Consider the following 14,373-nt stretch of genomic DNA (forward strand, 5'->3'; position numbering starts at 1 on the left):
TTAAGACTCTAAATGACAGGAAGATTGTCCTGGGAGTGACATGATCTAGTCACAGGGAGCTGAGGCGACCTGAGAAACCAAAAACGGGAGGCCAAGGATCCATCATGGTGAAGAGCTGGGCCTGGGGCAGGCAAGGGGAGGGCTAGACTCAGAGCAAGTGCGGAGATGTGTGGAAGGAAGTGCCGGCTGGATTTGCCGAGAAAGAGTAACTACCAAAGTAACTACCGAACTACAAAAAAACCGCCTAGGGCTGAGGTGTAAGTAAGGAGCTTTAAAAGAGCATCTTGTTCTCCACAGTGCCGAAAGGTGCGTGGGCCATCAGTGTGTTCACAGTCAGACAGAGAATCACGTCCCAGAGCAACCTTCCTGGGGTGTCTGCAGGAGGACGTCGTACCATGCCTGCTCTGTGCCAAGCTCATCAAGGGGGTCTAGGAGAGTTCCTTTCTATGCCACTGGTCTTAAAGAGCAACAGTTAGACACCACAGGAGCCTAGAGCGACTGCCCACCTCCTCAAGACTGGGCTGTCCAGACCTTGTCTTCCTTATAATAAGGCCATGGAGCCCCAGCCCCACGAAACCAAAGAGCTCCCATAGCAGCGTGCTTGAGGGAGGCCAGGTTGCCTGCCAAACTCCAATGCAATACACTGGCTCTGATAATTTGATAACTCTCCTCAGAGTTGCCACAAGTCAAAATATTCTGCTACTTGATCCGTATTTACGTTTCAGGATGGGGAGCAGGGGCGCGAACAGTGGCCCAGAAAGGTAAGCAGCCCTCAGCCCTCAGAGGGAGGGGCAGGCACTTGGCTAATATATCATCAGGCCGTCAGCCCAGGATCACAGAGAGGCCTGGGCTCTTTCACAGTGAACAGAGTTAGAGGGATACAAGTCTCTCCTTGGAGAGGGAGGCGGAGCCCAGAGGCAGTGCAGAGAACTCTCACAGCCTGCCATACTTCTTGAGCCACGGGGCATCCAGCATTGCCTCAAGAAAGAGGCAGCTAGCTCCTGTCTCCATGGTGACATAAAAGGCCAAATGCTTTTCACCCTGTTCCTACTGGGCTGTGCTCTGCCTTGAGTCACTCAGCCTGTTCTGTCTTCAGGCTTTGGCAGACAATAGTGTGAGTGTTTTCTGTGTGCCAGTGGCACTGACTGGGTTACCTCAGGGGGCCCTCTAGTCCACCACCACGTGCCCAGCATCAGCTTGCACTAGGGACAAGAACACCAGATTCTAGACGTTGCACAAATGGTTAAAGCGCCTTGAGTGGCAGTGACTGTCTTTAAAGCGTGGCCCAGAACAGTCATCCCTCATTCCCTGGGCTGGTGTGTGAGTGCTGCCATTCTTGGAAGGGCGCTTCCGGAGGTGGGCACAAGGCTAGTCTATTGTCCAGCATTAGCTCAGGGGCCATGTGAGAAACAGGGCCCATTCGCTTAGCTGACTGGCAAGGAGCAGGGGCTGGAAGAAAGGCGGGTTCATTGCTTCCAATCACTAACACTGCCCTCTTCCCCAGTAAGTGCCTAACCATGGCATCCCACCACCCTGAAGAGTGACGTTCTCTCCACCATTGTGGGAGGAGAAGGAAAGGCCATCTCAGTTGGGAACGAGCAACAGTAGGCCGGGACCAGAGCCATGGTTTACCCTAGGGAGTGAGGAAGGAACAGGAGCAGGGTTGGGAGGGTAGAGAAGACAGAAAAACCAGTACCACCCTTTCCCAGTAGGGAGGCAGCCTGGAGAGGTGGAAAGTTTCAGAGGCTTATCTGAAACCTGGGGATGCTATTGTAACCTGCTTCTCCACCCATCATATGCAGTGAGAACGCATGCTACCTGGGTGCAAACCCTTCCGCCCACTTTTGAGATAGGGTCTTCCTATTTAGGCCTGCCTAACCTTGAACTCACAGAGATGTGCTGGCTTTAAAGTCATGAGTCACCATGGCTGGCTTTCACTTCTTTTAATATAACAAATAAAAAAATTTATATATAGATATAGATACACACACACACACACATATAAAACGTGTGGTCAGTATATACAAAAATGCTCATGGCAGCAAACATAAGGAATACTGACTATTCTTCCCTGACTTTAAAAGTTATATAAATTATGGCTTATATGCCTGCTGATGATAGGTGGACCTTTGACCTTTACAGATAGGTCGCTATAGCAATCCCCTGCAGTCTGGGAAGACAATCTCGGTCTCTTGGATGCACCCTTAGCTGGGTAGCGTTGCTAGCTTTCCCTATACTGAGTCCCCACATGCCCAGCCCTCCTCCAGGCGTCCGATTTGTCCCATGCCACCCAGTCACGCCACTACTCACTCTTTTGGGGGGTTGACATCCTCAGGACGTGCCTCAAAGAACCGAAAGACTTCATCACACTGTGAAATGTGGGGAGGCAGCCGGACGAGCGCCTGTGAAAGACAAGGAGAGAGGTCATTGGGTATGAGGACCCAGATAGTGTCAGTGGGGGTGGGGTTGGGGGTGGGAAGGTGGGGAGTGGTGGCCTTCAAGCACTGTGCCATGGGAAACAGAGTCAACCAGCCAGACAACGGGGAACTGAAATAAAATGATGTATCAACCCATTCGTCCATAAAAAAAAAAGTTCGGATCCTCAGGGAGCCGGATGTGGTAGTGCATTTCTGCAATCCCAGCATGCCTGTGTCCAGTGGTAGGCAGAGACGGGAGAGCCCGGAAGCTTAGGGATCAGCCAGCCTTGTGTATACAACACAGAATGAAGAGACCCTGTTTCAAACAAGGGCCAAGGCAAGGATTTACACCTGAATTTATCCTGATCTCTACACACGTACTGTGACACACACAAGCCCCTGCTCACGCGCGCGCACACACACACACGCATATGCATACCACACCCACACTCACGCACAGATTGAACAGCAACAAACCTATCCAGTCAACTAATCTGCCGGATGACCGATAATCAGTCAACTGTCCAGCTGATAATTTCGGTAACTTTGTGTGGCGGTTTGAATGAGAACATCCCCATGGGGTCTGCCATTGGAATACACTTGTCCCCAGTCAGTGGCATTGTTTGAAGAAGCTAGGGAAACATGGTCTTGCTAGCGGAAGTGCATCACTGGGAGCAAGTCATTCCTCTGGAGCTCTGAAGGGATTGCCTCCTACCCAGAGGATAAGTCTGAGGCCCTTAGCCTAACAAGGTGAGGTTCAGAGCAGGCACAGAGCCTTAACCTATCAGGAGAGTGCTCACCCTCCAAACCTTCCCTTCCCTAAACACACCTGCGTCACAGACTTGTGTTTCCTAAAACACCGACACTAGGCAGGGCTAGTGACAAGTTGAGAAGGGCAGCAGAGGATGACAGTGTGCTCTGACAGAGTCAAGCAGGACCCAAAACAATGGAAATGAGATGCAGGGAGAACCCAGAGGGTAAACTGAGGAAGGGGTCAACCCCAAGTGTGGTGACCTGGAAGTTGCACGAAGACACAATGGTTGGGATGCAACCGAACTGAGAGGGGTGAGACAGGGCCTGTCAGAGTATGGTTCACAGTAGACTGGAAATTATTAGAAGGCCGTGCTTGAAGGATGAGGAGAGAGGGAATCCTATGATGGTTAAGTCAGGCCAAGAGGCCTGCTGTCCAGAGATGGTGAGTCTCCTGCCCTGTAGCCAGGGACACACAGAAGCCCAGGCCTGGCCCCATCTAAAAGGTGTGGAGGAAGGCAGGGCCTTCCCTCAGTATGGGAGAAATACTGGAATAAGGAGAGACTCTTGGATCAGACCAGACAGTCAAAGTGGGGCCAAGGGACAAGGCCAAAGGAACCAAGGGCTGAACCCAGGAGGAAAGAGAGAAGCCCAGGGTTTGGGGGAGCCCATGGACACACAGAGCAAGAGAGCACTTGAAAAGGTAGCCCCTGGCCAACATGAGACACTCTGTCACAGCTTGAGACACTTTGTCGCATGTTGGTGTGCCCCTGAACTCCACACCAGGACCTACTCCAGAGGATCCGTCCAGCCCCCAGCAGCCCAGTGATCCCTTCTGAGTGAATCCTGGGAATCCTCATGGTAGCCCCACTCCCACATTACCAATGAAGAAAGATTCATTGGGAACACTGCCCTGGGCCACCCATGGGGGCCAGGAAGGCTTTGAATATAAGCCTTGTGCTGACAGGGCCCTTAGTCTAGTCTGTTGATAGTGACTCAGAACAGACACTCAGTGAATATTTGAACGAGTGAACAGACGAATTAAAAGAGTTAAACAATAGGGCCTCATGTCCAGGAGCCACTGCCCGAGAGTGGTGAGATGGAGGAGACCCTTGGGCGGCCGCAACCAAGTTAGAGTCTGGAGCAAAAAGGAGCATGGTTGAATTTCTGAGCTGGCCAGACAACCCAACTTTAGTGCCCAGCAGCCAACCAAGATGGCACTTCCCCACGCCAAATCCATGCCCAGGCAAGGTGGGACGAGATTAAACAAGACCAGACCCCAGCAGCACGTGAGAGCATTTTGCAATTCTTTCTTTAACTCCATTTATTTTCCTAGAGGCTGAGGCTTTGCAAAGGTCTCCATCTCACCACCCCACCCCCAACAACCAGGAAGCATCAAAGAAGGAAAATTAATATTTATGAGCAACAGGTCAGAGCTGGATCTTGTCCCCTACGCCAGTCCCCCCAACCACCTGACAACAGAGAGCTTCTGCAGTGTCTATGTGTGGCATCGGAAGGCAGGCGTGACATCCTCCAGAGAGCACATCAAGTGACACACTGCCTCTGTTTACAGCCAGGACATTGAAGCTGCTGTGAAGAAGGAGCTCTGAGTAGGGTCGTAGCAGAATCCAGACGTTCAAAGTGTGTGCAGTGGGTGAATCTGGCCCTAAGGGTCTCCAGGTTCTCACCTCACATACAAGGCAGTCTGCGTTCTCCCCAAGGAAGGCTGGAAGGGAAAAAATGACTAAGAGAGACAGAGAGGGAGGCAGGGGAGAAAAGGGGAGGAGGGAGTAGCCAGGCATGGACCAAAGGGCTCCTTGGTTGATGTTCCCAGGATGGATTTCAAGGACTGGACCAAGGGAAGCCATCACCAGGTCCGGGCGGTGTGCTCTGGCCATCAGGGTGACCTCAGAAAGGCAAGGCAGTGGAAGGCAAGTTTCAGCCAGGCAAGAGGGCCCTGCACCCCTATGAGTGGGGGGACTCTTCATGCCAAAAGAGAGAATGGTGCTTGGGGCAGAGGATGAGTGGGCCCAGACAAAGAAGTCTTTCGGTGGACCCACAGCGACATCTTGACATTGAATCCTGACTGCTGGCCAACAACAGAGGTTCCCAGCCTGGAGCAACTCAGTTCTGGCCAAAAGCACTTGGCAAAAGGGTCTGCTGCTGAGTGGCCTCTCCGCGGGCCATACCAGTGCTGGCACTCGAGAGCAGGAACCCAAGCTGGGCCACGCTGAGCAAGGGAGGGTGGGGGCCAGGGTCCCAGCTCAGGTCTAGGGATCTGCGGAAGGACATTCATGGCGTATGTCCTGTGGGAAGTGAAGCAGAGTAGCCCTGGGTGTGAGTCCTGCCAGTGCCTTACCTGCCTTCTCTGAGCTGTGATGTGATGTGACAGTGTAACTGTCACCTGTTCTGTGACAAATCTGAGAGTCTAGCACAGTGGCTAGGATGGTACTGAGCAAACTCTAGGTACATCTTAGCTGTTACGTCATTGCCATTCTTTAGGGCAAGGCAGTGACATGCCAGCAAGGACTCCGGGATGTGTTGGTTGGCCCTGCTGCCAGCACAGTAGCCGTATATTTATTGTGTGACCCCGAGCACCATCTCTCCAGTTATCAGTTCTTCTAGGATTTAAAAAAAAAGTCTAGTTCTAGAATCCCAGATGACAAGGGCTTCCATGGGCACCCGTGAGAGGGCACCTTGAAGGCCCTGCTTTCCTGGCCTGGACTGTTGCCACGCCCCTTAGCACAGTAAAGGCCCTGAGATCCAAGAGGTTCTGCAGGAACGTTGCTGAGGCCAACGTTACTAGCAGTAAGAACATTCTAGGAGTCTGGCTCATGCGCTGTATCTACCACGGTTCTAATTTCAAAGAAGAAACTAAAGCCCAGAGAAGTGAGTCTGAAGAGAACAGGGTACAGGCAGCTAAGGCCTCTGTGATGGTTTGTATATGCTCGGCCCAGGGAGCACTATTTGGAGGTGTGGCCTTGTTGGAGTGGGTGTGGCCCTGTTGGAGTAGGTGTGACACTGTGGGCGTGGGCTTTAAGACCCTCATCCTAGCTGCCTTGAAACCAGTCTTCTGCTAGCAGCCTTTATATGAAGATGTAGAACTCTCAGCTCCTCCTGCACCATGCCTGCCTGGATGCTGCCATGTTCCCACCTTGATAATAATGGACTGAACCTCTGAACCTATAAGCCAGCCCCAATGAAATGTTGTCCTTTCTAAGACTTGCCTTGGTCACGGTGTCTGTTCACAGCAGTAAAACCCCAACTAAAACAGCCTCCTAGTCAGCCAGTAGCATTGCTCTGTGTCCAGATTCTATATTCAGATCCAGGCTTTCTGCTTCCAGCATTCTGCACTGGTATCTGAGAGGTCCCAAAGGTCCTTCAAGCTCTAGGGCCAGTACGCAGTCATCAGTGACATATGTCTAACCTCTGGCTCTCACAGTCTTTCCATAGGGTATGGCCCAGGTGACACTATAGGGTGATCTCAGGCACTGGCCAAGGGTGAATGAGTCTGCCCTCACACCCTTGTGTCCAGGCGGCAAGGAATGAGTCGGGGCACGCAGAGCGGGAGGGGAATGGGGACAGTTCAGCCTTTGGGTGGCTCAGACACCAGTGCCTTTCAGTGACTGATTGGTGAAGCCACTGAGAATGAAGAAACGCTGGGGATATGGGGTACCTAGGCTGGGATTGATACTGCTCTGGTCTGACTGGCCTTCCAGTGCAGTTTTTCTGTCCTAATCTGTCTCAGAGGCTCCCATTCTTGTCTTGCTCCTAGACTGTTTTCTTAGCACCCAGTGCCAGGATAGATGAGTCATGCTGAGCAAGGTGGGAGAAAGGAAGGAAGTTGGGAAGGAGGGGGAGGGAGAGAGGGAGGTGGAGGGAGGGAAGGAGAGAAGGAGGGAGGGAGAGATCCCTTCAGCTCTGGGAAATGCCAGAGGAATGTGAATGGTAGGTCAGGCCTGTCATCCCAGCACTCAGAAGCCTGAGTATAATGTAGCAGAATCTTCTTAAATTAAAACTTTCCATCTCAGAGGGAAGCTAGTTAAGACCCAGATGTTAGAAAGGAGGTGAAGTAACAGGATGTTCTATTTAAGTGGAGATGAATCATTCCAGAGCTTTAAGCACAGGAAGTAAAGGCTTCACAGGAAGTCCCTGAAACTGATCAGATCCACTAGGCCCCACCCTCCCCCAAGCATATATAAGTCATAAGGACTGCTCAGAGAGTCTCAGACTACAGAGCTGCCTGGAAGAGGCTCAGACCAGCTGAGTTTTCTGGAAGGACATTATTCAACTAGCTTCCTGCAGGCTATCTACTTCCAGCTTTTGTGAACTATCACCCACACTGGGATGGACTTTGGTAATGTGACTATCTTAAGTCAGTTCTGCTCCTGTAAGTAATCCCTCACCCAGATTCTTATGAGGAGCCCCATAAAACTAATTGGTTCACCACTTGGACTTGGGTGAGATCCATACTTTTTGGTCATCAGTTCCCTGTCTGGGTGAGTAGACTTTTGCTCACATCTCCCAAAGGAGAGTGTCACTCAACACTGAGACAGGGGGTTGCTTGTGACTGACATGGCTTCATAGTGAGACCCTTGAGTCACAGCAAGGAAACAAAGGACAGGAACAGACAAAGCTGTGGGACAAAATGTACATGTCACTGGCCATGAGATTGGTGGCAGTGGGAGGTGACTGAGGGGGTCACAGTCATATCATTTGACAGCACAGCTATGGAAAGCACCCCTGGGTGGCAGAGCATGTCTCATTGACCTCTGTCATATCTCATTGACCTTGGAAGGGGCAGGGGGCTTCTCAGACAACTCAAATACAAAACTAACTCTCTCTCTCTCTCTCTTGTTTTGTTTGTGGATTTTTGTTTACTTTGCTTGATTCTTTGAGATGGGGTTTTCTCTGTGTAGTAGCTCTGGCTGTCTTAGAACTTGCTAGGTAAAACAGATTTGGGCTTGAATTCAGAGATCCACATGACTCTGCATCCCGAGTGCTCGCTAGGATTAAAGGCTATGTCGCCATGCCAGGCAGACCTTACTTTTCTTAATTCAGCAGGATTAAGGGCCAGCCAGAATGGCCTTGCTCTGACATTCATAAAATCCTGCTCGAGAAAAGACATTCAGGTGGTGAACCCCTGATCTAGTCACCAGCCCCACTCTGGGCTGCTCCCATCCATGCTACCTAGGTCTGGAGAACCCCCTCTTACAGACCCCATTATGAGAGCTCCCCTGTTCAAAGCCCGATTCCCAGGAGGCGAGCAGCTGTGGGATTCCTCCTCTGCTGACCCACTAGTTGTCCACTACAGATGCCTCTGCTTCCCAGCTCAGGAGTAGGGCTAATCTGGGCAGTAAATTACAGCTGGAAGACTTCCTCTGCTCCACCCACCTCCATTAACTTCGCTCATTTATTTAACTTCTGAAAGCAATAAAAAGATTTGCCAAAGCCATTGGTTTAGAAATAGTGACTGTCCTTTAAAGAGGAAAAAAAAAGATATTGATCCGAAGAAGAGAGAGATATAGCTCAGGGCCATTCATTCATTGTTTACAATAAGGCAGAACATGTGACCCAGGCCAATCTGGACAAAATTCAAACCTGGTTTCATGGGGAGGAGAAGGAACACTTATCTTCCCGGAGGTTAAGGAGTGACAGTTAAGGGCTGTGTTCTCATTTTAAAATTTGTAGAGTTGGTGTATGTGGTTGAGGGTGACCTTAAACTCCTGATCCTCTTGCCTGAACCTCCCACGTTCTTGGGTCGTAGGGATGTGCCACTATGGCAGACCTGACTTAAACATCTGTGTGGCCAAGCATGACTCATAAAATATTAGCAATAAAACGTTAGAACAGAAAAATGTCTTGGTTACTTTTAAATTGATGTGACAAGACATTATAACCAAGGCAACTTATAAAAGAAAACATTTAATTTGGGGTTCATGATTGCAAAGGGTAGTCCAAGGCCGTCACCACTGGGAGCAGGGTGGCAGGCAGGCTTGGTGCTGGAGCAGTGCCCAGGACCCTCATCTTAAGAAACAACTATGAGGGCAGAGAGGGGTGGGGAGGGAGGAGAGAGAGGGAGAGAGAAAGAGAGAGAGAGAACACACTTGCTAACTGATGTGCACTTTTTTGAAACCCCAAAGCCCATCCCCAATAACACACCTCCTCCAACAAGGTCACACCTTCCCAAACAGTTCCGCCAACAGGGGACAAATATATGTGCTTCTGGGGTTTGGGTGCGAGGGGTGGGGAAACCACTACAGAAAGGGACCTCACCAGGAAGAACTCAGTACAGGGACTGCATTTCTGAAGTCACTTAACAGTGATGTGCATTCCCAGGCAACCCCTGTAGGACTGTGATTTTCATTCCCTTTTGTCTGGGGTCACACGACTAGTGAGGCTGTCGGAGCAGACCTCAGCTCTTCTCCTAACATGCTTTAGATAAAACGTGTTGTTCTTTCTCCCTAAGATTCTCTGAGTCAACCCAGGATGGCCTCTTCCATTTTTCTATAAGTGTTGTCAGTCCCAGCCTCCTTGAGAGACAGAGACAGACACACACACACACAGAGACAGAGACAGAGAGAAACAAAGAGACTGTGTCCCATGTAGGAAAGGATGTCAAGTGTGTGACCTCTTCTAACATTCCTTGCCTCCCTCCCTAGAGTCAGAGTTTCTCACTGACTCTGGAGTTCACATAGCTCTCCCAACCCCACCCCACCCCACCCCCCATCCCCGCTAGGCTGGCACCCAGCCCCATGGATCTTCCTGTGTCTGTTTACCCCAGTGTATGTGTGTGGTGGGGGGGCCGGGGGTTACAGGTGCACAGAGGCCACATCTGGTTTGGTAAATGAATGCTAGGGACTTAACCTCAAGTCCTCTCACACTTACCCAGCAAATGCCGCTGCCCACTGAGCCATCCCTACCTCCCTCTTGGCTGGAGAGATGGCCCAGGTTCAATTTCCAGCACCCACACGGCTCACAACCATCTGTCCAGAGGACCCAACACCCTCTCTGGCCTCCACAGGCACACATATACTCAGGCAAGACACTTGTACATCTAGAAGAAAAATAAACTTAAAATACTTTGAATATTGCTGTCCCTTCCTTCCCTCTCTCCTGTGCTATACATGCGCCACGGCATACGTGTGGAGGTCAGAGGACACCATGCAGAAGCTGGTTCTCTCCTTCCGCCACGGAAGTTATGGAATTCACGTTGTCAGGCTTGGTGGCGTGAGCCTTCTTCTCTTGCCAGCCCCTTCCGCGGAACTCTTGAGTCGAATTCCACAGTAGGTATGAATGGGCTCTAGGTTTGTTTGTTTGCTTCTCAGAGGTGGTGGGGAGCAGACCCAGGGCTTTGAACACATCCTGCTATGACACTGTTCCTTTAACCATTGGTTTGCTGAGCCGTGGTCTCGCTACCTATTTCAGGCTGGTCTGAGGCTCATCGCCTCCCCTCCCACCTACAGGATTACAGTCAGGCACCGCTACCCAGCTTAGCCATTCTACTGCTATTAGAGCCAGTGATGTCGTGGATAACAAACAGTTAAGTTATTTAATGCTTTTTGTTTATTCTTATTAGTTAATTTATACTTTATATTTTATTTTTTTTAGGTATTGAACATACTAGGCAAGGGCTCTCCCCACAGAGACAACCCAGTCCTTTACTTGATTTTCATCCTCTTTTCTTAAATAAGACTTATTTATTTTTATGTTTGGTTGTTTTGCCTGCCTGTATGTCTGTGAACTACATGCATGCAGTGCCTGTGGAGGCCAGAAGAGGGCGCTGGAACTGGACGTACAGGAGGTTGTCAGCTGCCATGTGGGTGCAGGGAACTAAACTTAGGTCCTCTGAAAGAGCAACGTGCACGCTTAATGGCTGAGCCAGCTTCTAGCGCCCTTTTAAATACATCTAAATGTTTTACTTATTTATTTAGTACAAATGTCTGTGATCTGTAATAATAACAAAAGGCAGCTGCCGAATGCTTCCTCTGAGCCACACAGCACATGGGGATCCAAAGCACCTCAGTCCACTCTGCCCCCATGGTGGAAGATCCGCCCTCTTTCCGGTGAGCATTGGAAACAGGCATAAAGCTAGACAGGGCTTTGAACCCAAACAGTCTGGATGTCCATGCACCAGTGACACTAATGAGTATCTTCCGGGAGGTCCCAGACTATAATCAGTATAAAAGACAGGATATTAAATAAAGCCTTGGGTTCAGAATTAGCACCATGCCCCCCACAACCAAGCAAAACAAAAAAAAAGCAGAAAGACAAACAAGTTCTGCTTTACAACATACTGTTGTTCCTGTCTGCTCTTTGACATTGTCTGTTTTGGTGTTGTGTATATACAAAACACACACACACACACACACACACACACGCACGCACGCACAGAGAGAGAGAGAGACAGAGAGACAGAGACAGAGAGACAGAGAGAACACTGGCATCTATTAGAACTTGTGTGAATCAACAAATGTGTATTCCAGATGCCACCATGCTTAGAACTGACTCAAGCTACTCTCAAAAGAAAAATCAAAGAAATAAGTTGTCTACCTCCAGCAAATACCACCCCTAGGGTCGATTCCACACACGGCTCCCAGGCCAGCAGAAGCACTTTATAAGTACGGATGCATTCCAAAGGGGGTGGAGCCTTGGCTGTGAACCCTCTGCCCTCTGCCCCAGACAGTGGTCTAGCCCCAGGAGTGACTGGTCCTGAGTGGCGGTCACTCCACACTGCCCACCCTCAACCAGGAAACACCAGGCTGCGGGTAGGTTTTGTTTAGACATCTTCCTTCACAGGTGGAAGAGGCCCCAGACCAGAGTTCCACTCCTCCCTTGCCCCAGCCCCAGCCTTACCCTGCAGTACTCATTGATGGGCTTCAGCCTTTTCACAGCTACGTCTCGGATGTGGCTTCTCCGGAAGAGGATCTTGCCTGGAAGAGAAAGCCTTGTGAGCAGCAATTCTGGCTAAAGCTGCCAAGGAGATCACTCCTGTTTTAACTGGTCCCCACATGCACCACCTCAGCCCCCGCCAACAAAGCAAGAGAGAAGCTGTCACCTCTCCTGGGGGGTAGGAGGTGCCCAAGGCTGAGGGCCCAGGGCCTCTCCCTGGAGGCTGCCATCTTGGGCTTCTATGAACAACCTAATCAACTCACCTTGTCTGGGTCTGTGGCAAGATCAATACCCAATGTTAGGGCGTGGCTTTCTAGTTACCTCACAAGTAAATATGAGGCCCAACCCATATGCTATGTTTTGTCTTCCAGTCCCGCCTTAAGAGATCAGCATTCCTTTCTGCCAGCCGCCAAGCGATTCCTATTCTTAGCTTAGGTGGGTAACTATTTCCAGGGTGAGACAAGCAGCTAGAGATTATGGCTGGTCCAGTCAGACTGTCCGCTGGCCTCTCTGAACACAAAGCCTGCAGCCATTCAGGCTGGGACATCCCACAAACAGGTATAAGCAAGACTTACAGGAAGCCCTGGTCCCTCAGGTCTCGCTCAGTCATGATGAACAATTCAGTGTGTTCAGTCGTCACAAAGACATCAACACATGGGCGCATTCACAGTCATGAATACATCAATACGTGGTTCTTTTCCAGTCAAGTCAATGTAGCTAGTTCTATCCCAGAATCCCCATGCTGGGGACTGAACCCCAAGATCTCACATATACTAGGCAAATGCTCTTATGCACTGACACTTCTGGGTCCAGTGGATATCAGTGTTTAGGGACACTGTCCATCCCTCCTTCAGAAGCCGTGCTAGAGGATTTCCTAGAATATCCACAACACGTTAACCATTCCTAGGGCACCTGCCTCATTCTGCATATGTGTGTTAATGCATAGCTGACATACCAAGGTACCCAGCAGGGCACACTCAAGAGCTGTAACACCTATCTGCTGTCCCCATCTGCCCCGCTGTCCTTTGGAGAAGGCATCCTCCATGTTAGCCCTTGTAGTGCCAATAAGGCTAACCATATCCACCATTCCCCCATCCCCCACCCCACCCACAACAGGTAAGCACATGACACAGCCTAACCAACCAGAGGCGCAGGGATCGGCTCAATCCTGAGCAGGACCCAATCTGAGCCAATGAGGTTCAACCCAGAGCCTTCTCTTTCCCACAATGCTAACTTGGCTCGATGAAAGCCTGGCGCCCCCAGTGGCCAACTTTATTACTGCTTGAGAAGAAGGAAAAAGCTTCCCGGAAATGCCTCTGGAGCAATAACCAGCCAAGAGACCACTGGTGAGGGGCAGGTTCCTTTGCTACTTCTGCAACTGGATGTGGCTTTTTCTGAGTCCGGGGCTATCCTTGGATTTTTCAGCTGTGCTTCTGTCGGGGGTTCAAGTAGAAGACTAATTGAAGCCATTGCCCTAGTCGAGGCTGCTCACCCAACAGCAGCCTCAGGAACATGCAAGTCGCTTATGAGAAAAGATAGCACGGTAAGCATCACCGGGAGAGAAAAATAAGGCAAAGGTGGGAGGGAGAATGTGCGGGCCAGGCTCTCTGGGGACGGCCAGAGCCTGGTCCTGTTGAGTCCCTGCGGAGCTGACTCATAGTGTGCCTCCTCTAGGGTCTCCCATCTGAAGCTTGCTTAGCTGAGGTGATCACAAACCAACCCTCTCCTATCACCGAGAGCTGTGTCCAAGGGCGTCCATTCTGCCGCTTCTGGGTAGAAGGGTTCTTTCACGTGGAGCCCTGCTGTTCCACAGCGTAGAGCAGAAGGTAGGAGACCTTGGGTCCTGCAAGGAGAGGCTACAGTGGCCTCTGACTTCCCCTGTCACTGCAGGATAGGACATCAGCCCTGCATAGGTGAGACAGGATCACCAGAACATCCAGCGTGTGTGACCTCATTCCCCAGTCTGCCGCCAGGATGCACCTAGCATGGCCTGTCATACAGCAAGTACCTGCTGGCTTACGCACTGCACCACCCCCACCCGAGCATCTGCCCCAAGCTCCTCCGTGCTCTCTCCAGTTAAGTGTCTGCCCACCTGCAGAGTAGAACTCCACCATGGGAGTCCCTTGAAGAGAAGCAGAATGGTGATTGGTTAAGATACTAGTGACTCTATTCCTCATCGGGGTAAATGTCCTCAGTGTCCCTGCCTCTTGGTCTCTCTCCTCTCCTTTTTGGTTGCCTGTCACTTTATTGCTTGTATGTCACCGGTGCATATGTATGTGGCTGTGGAGACACTGTGTCAAGTGGCCTTTGTCAC

The 14,373-nt window shown here is 50.7% G+C and overlaps 1 protein-coding gene across 4 annotated transcripts in view; it reads right to left on the reverse strand.

Moving 5' to 3' along the window:
• Sh3pxd2a (SH3 and PX domains 2A) overlaps nt 1-14,373 on the reverse strand; it is a 206,130-nt gene that overhangs the window by 101,251 nt on the left and 90,506 nt on the right. For all 4 annotated transcript variants that reach the window (NM_001415946.1, NM_001107606.2, XM_006231514.5 and 1 more), the window contains 2 exon segments: nt 2,311-2,402; nt 12,024-12,100. In NM_001415946.1, the coding sequence (NP_001402875.1) occupies nt 2,311-2,402; nt 12,024-12,100 (169 nt within the window).

The sequence above is a fragment of the Rattus norvegicus genome, chromosome 1 (assembly GCF_036323735.1).
Source record: "Rattus norvegicus strain BN/NHsdMcwi chromosome 1, GRCr8, whole genome shotgun sequence".
Lineage (NCBI taxonomy): Eukaryota > Metazoa > Chordata > Mammalia > Rodentia > Muridae > Rattus > Rattus norvegicus.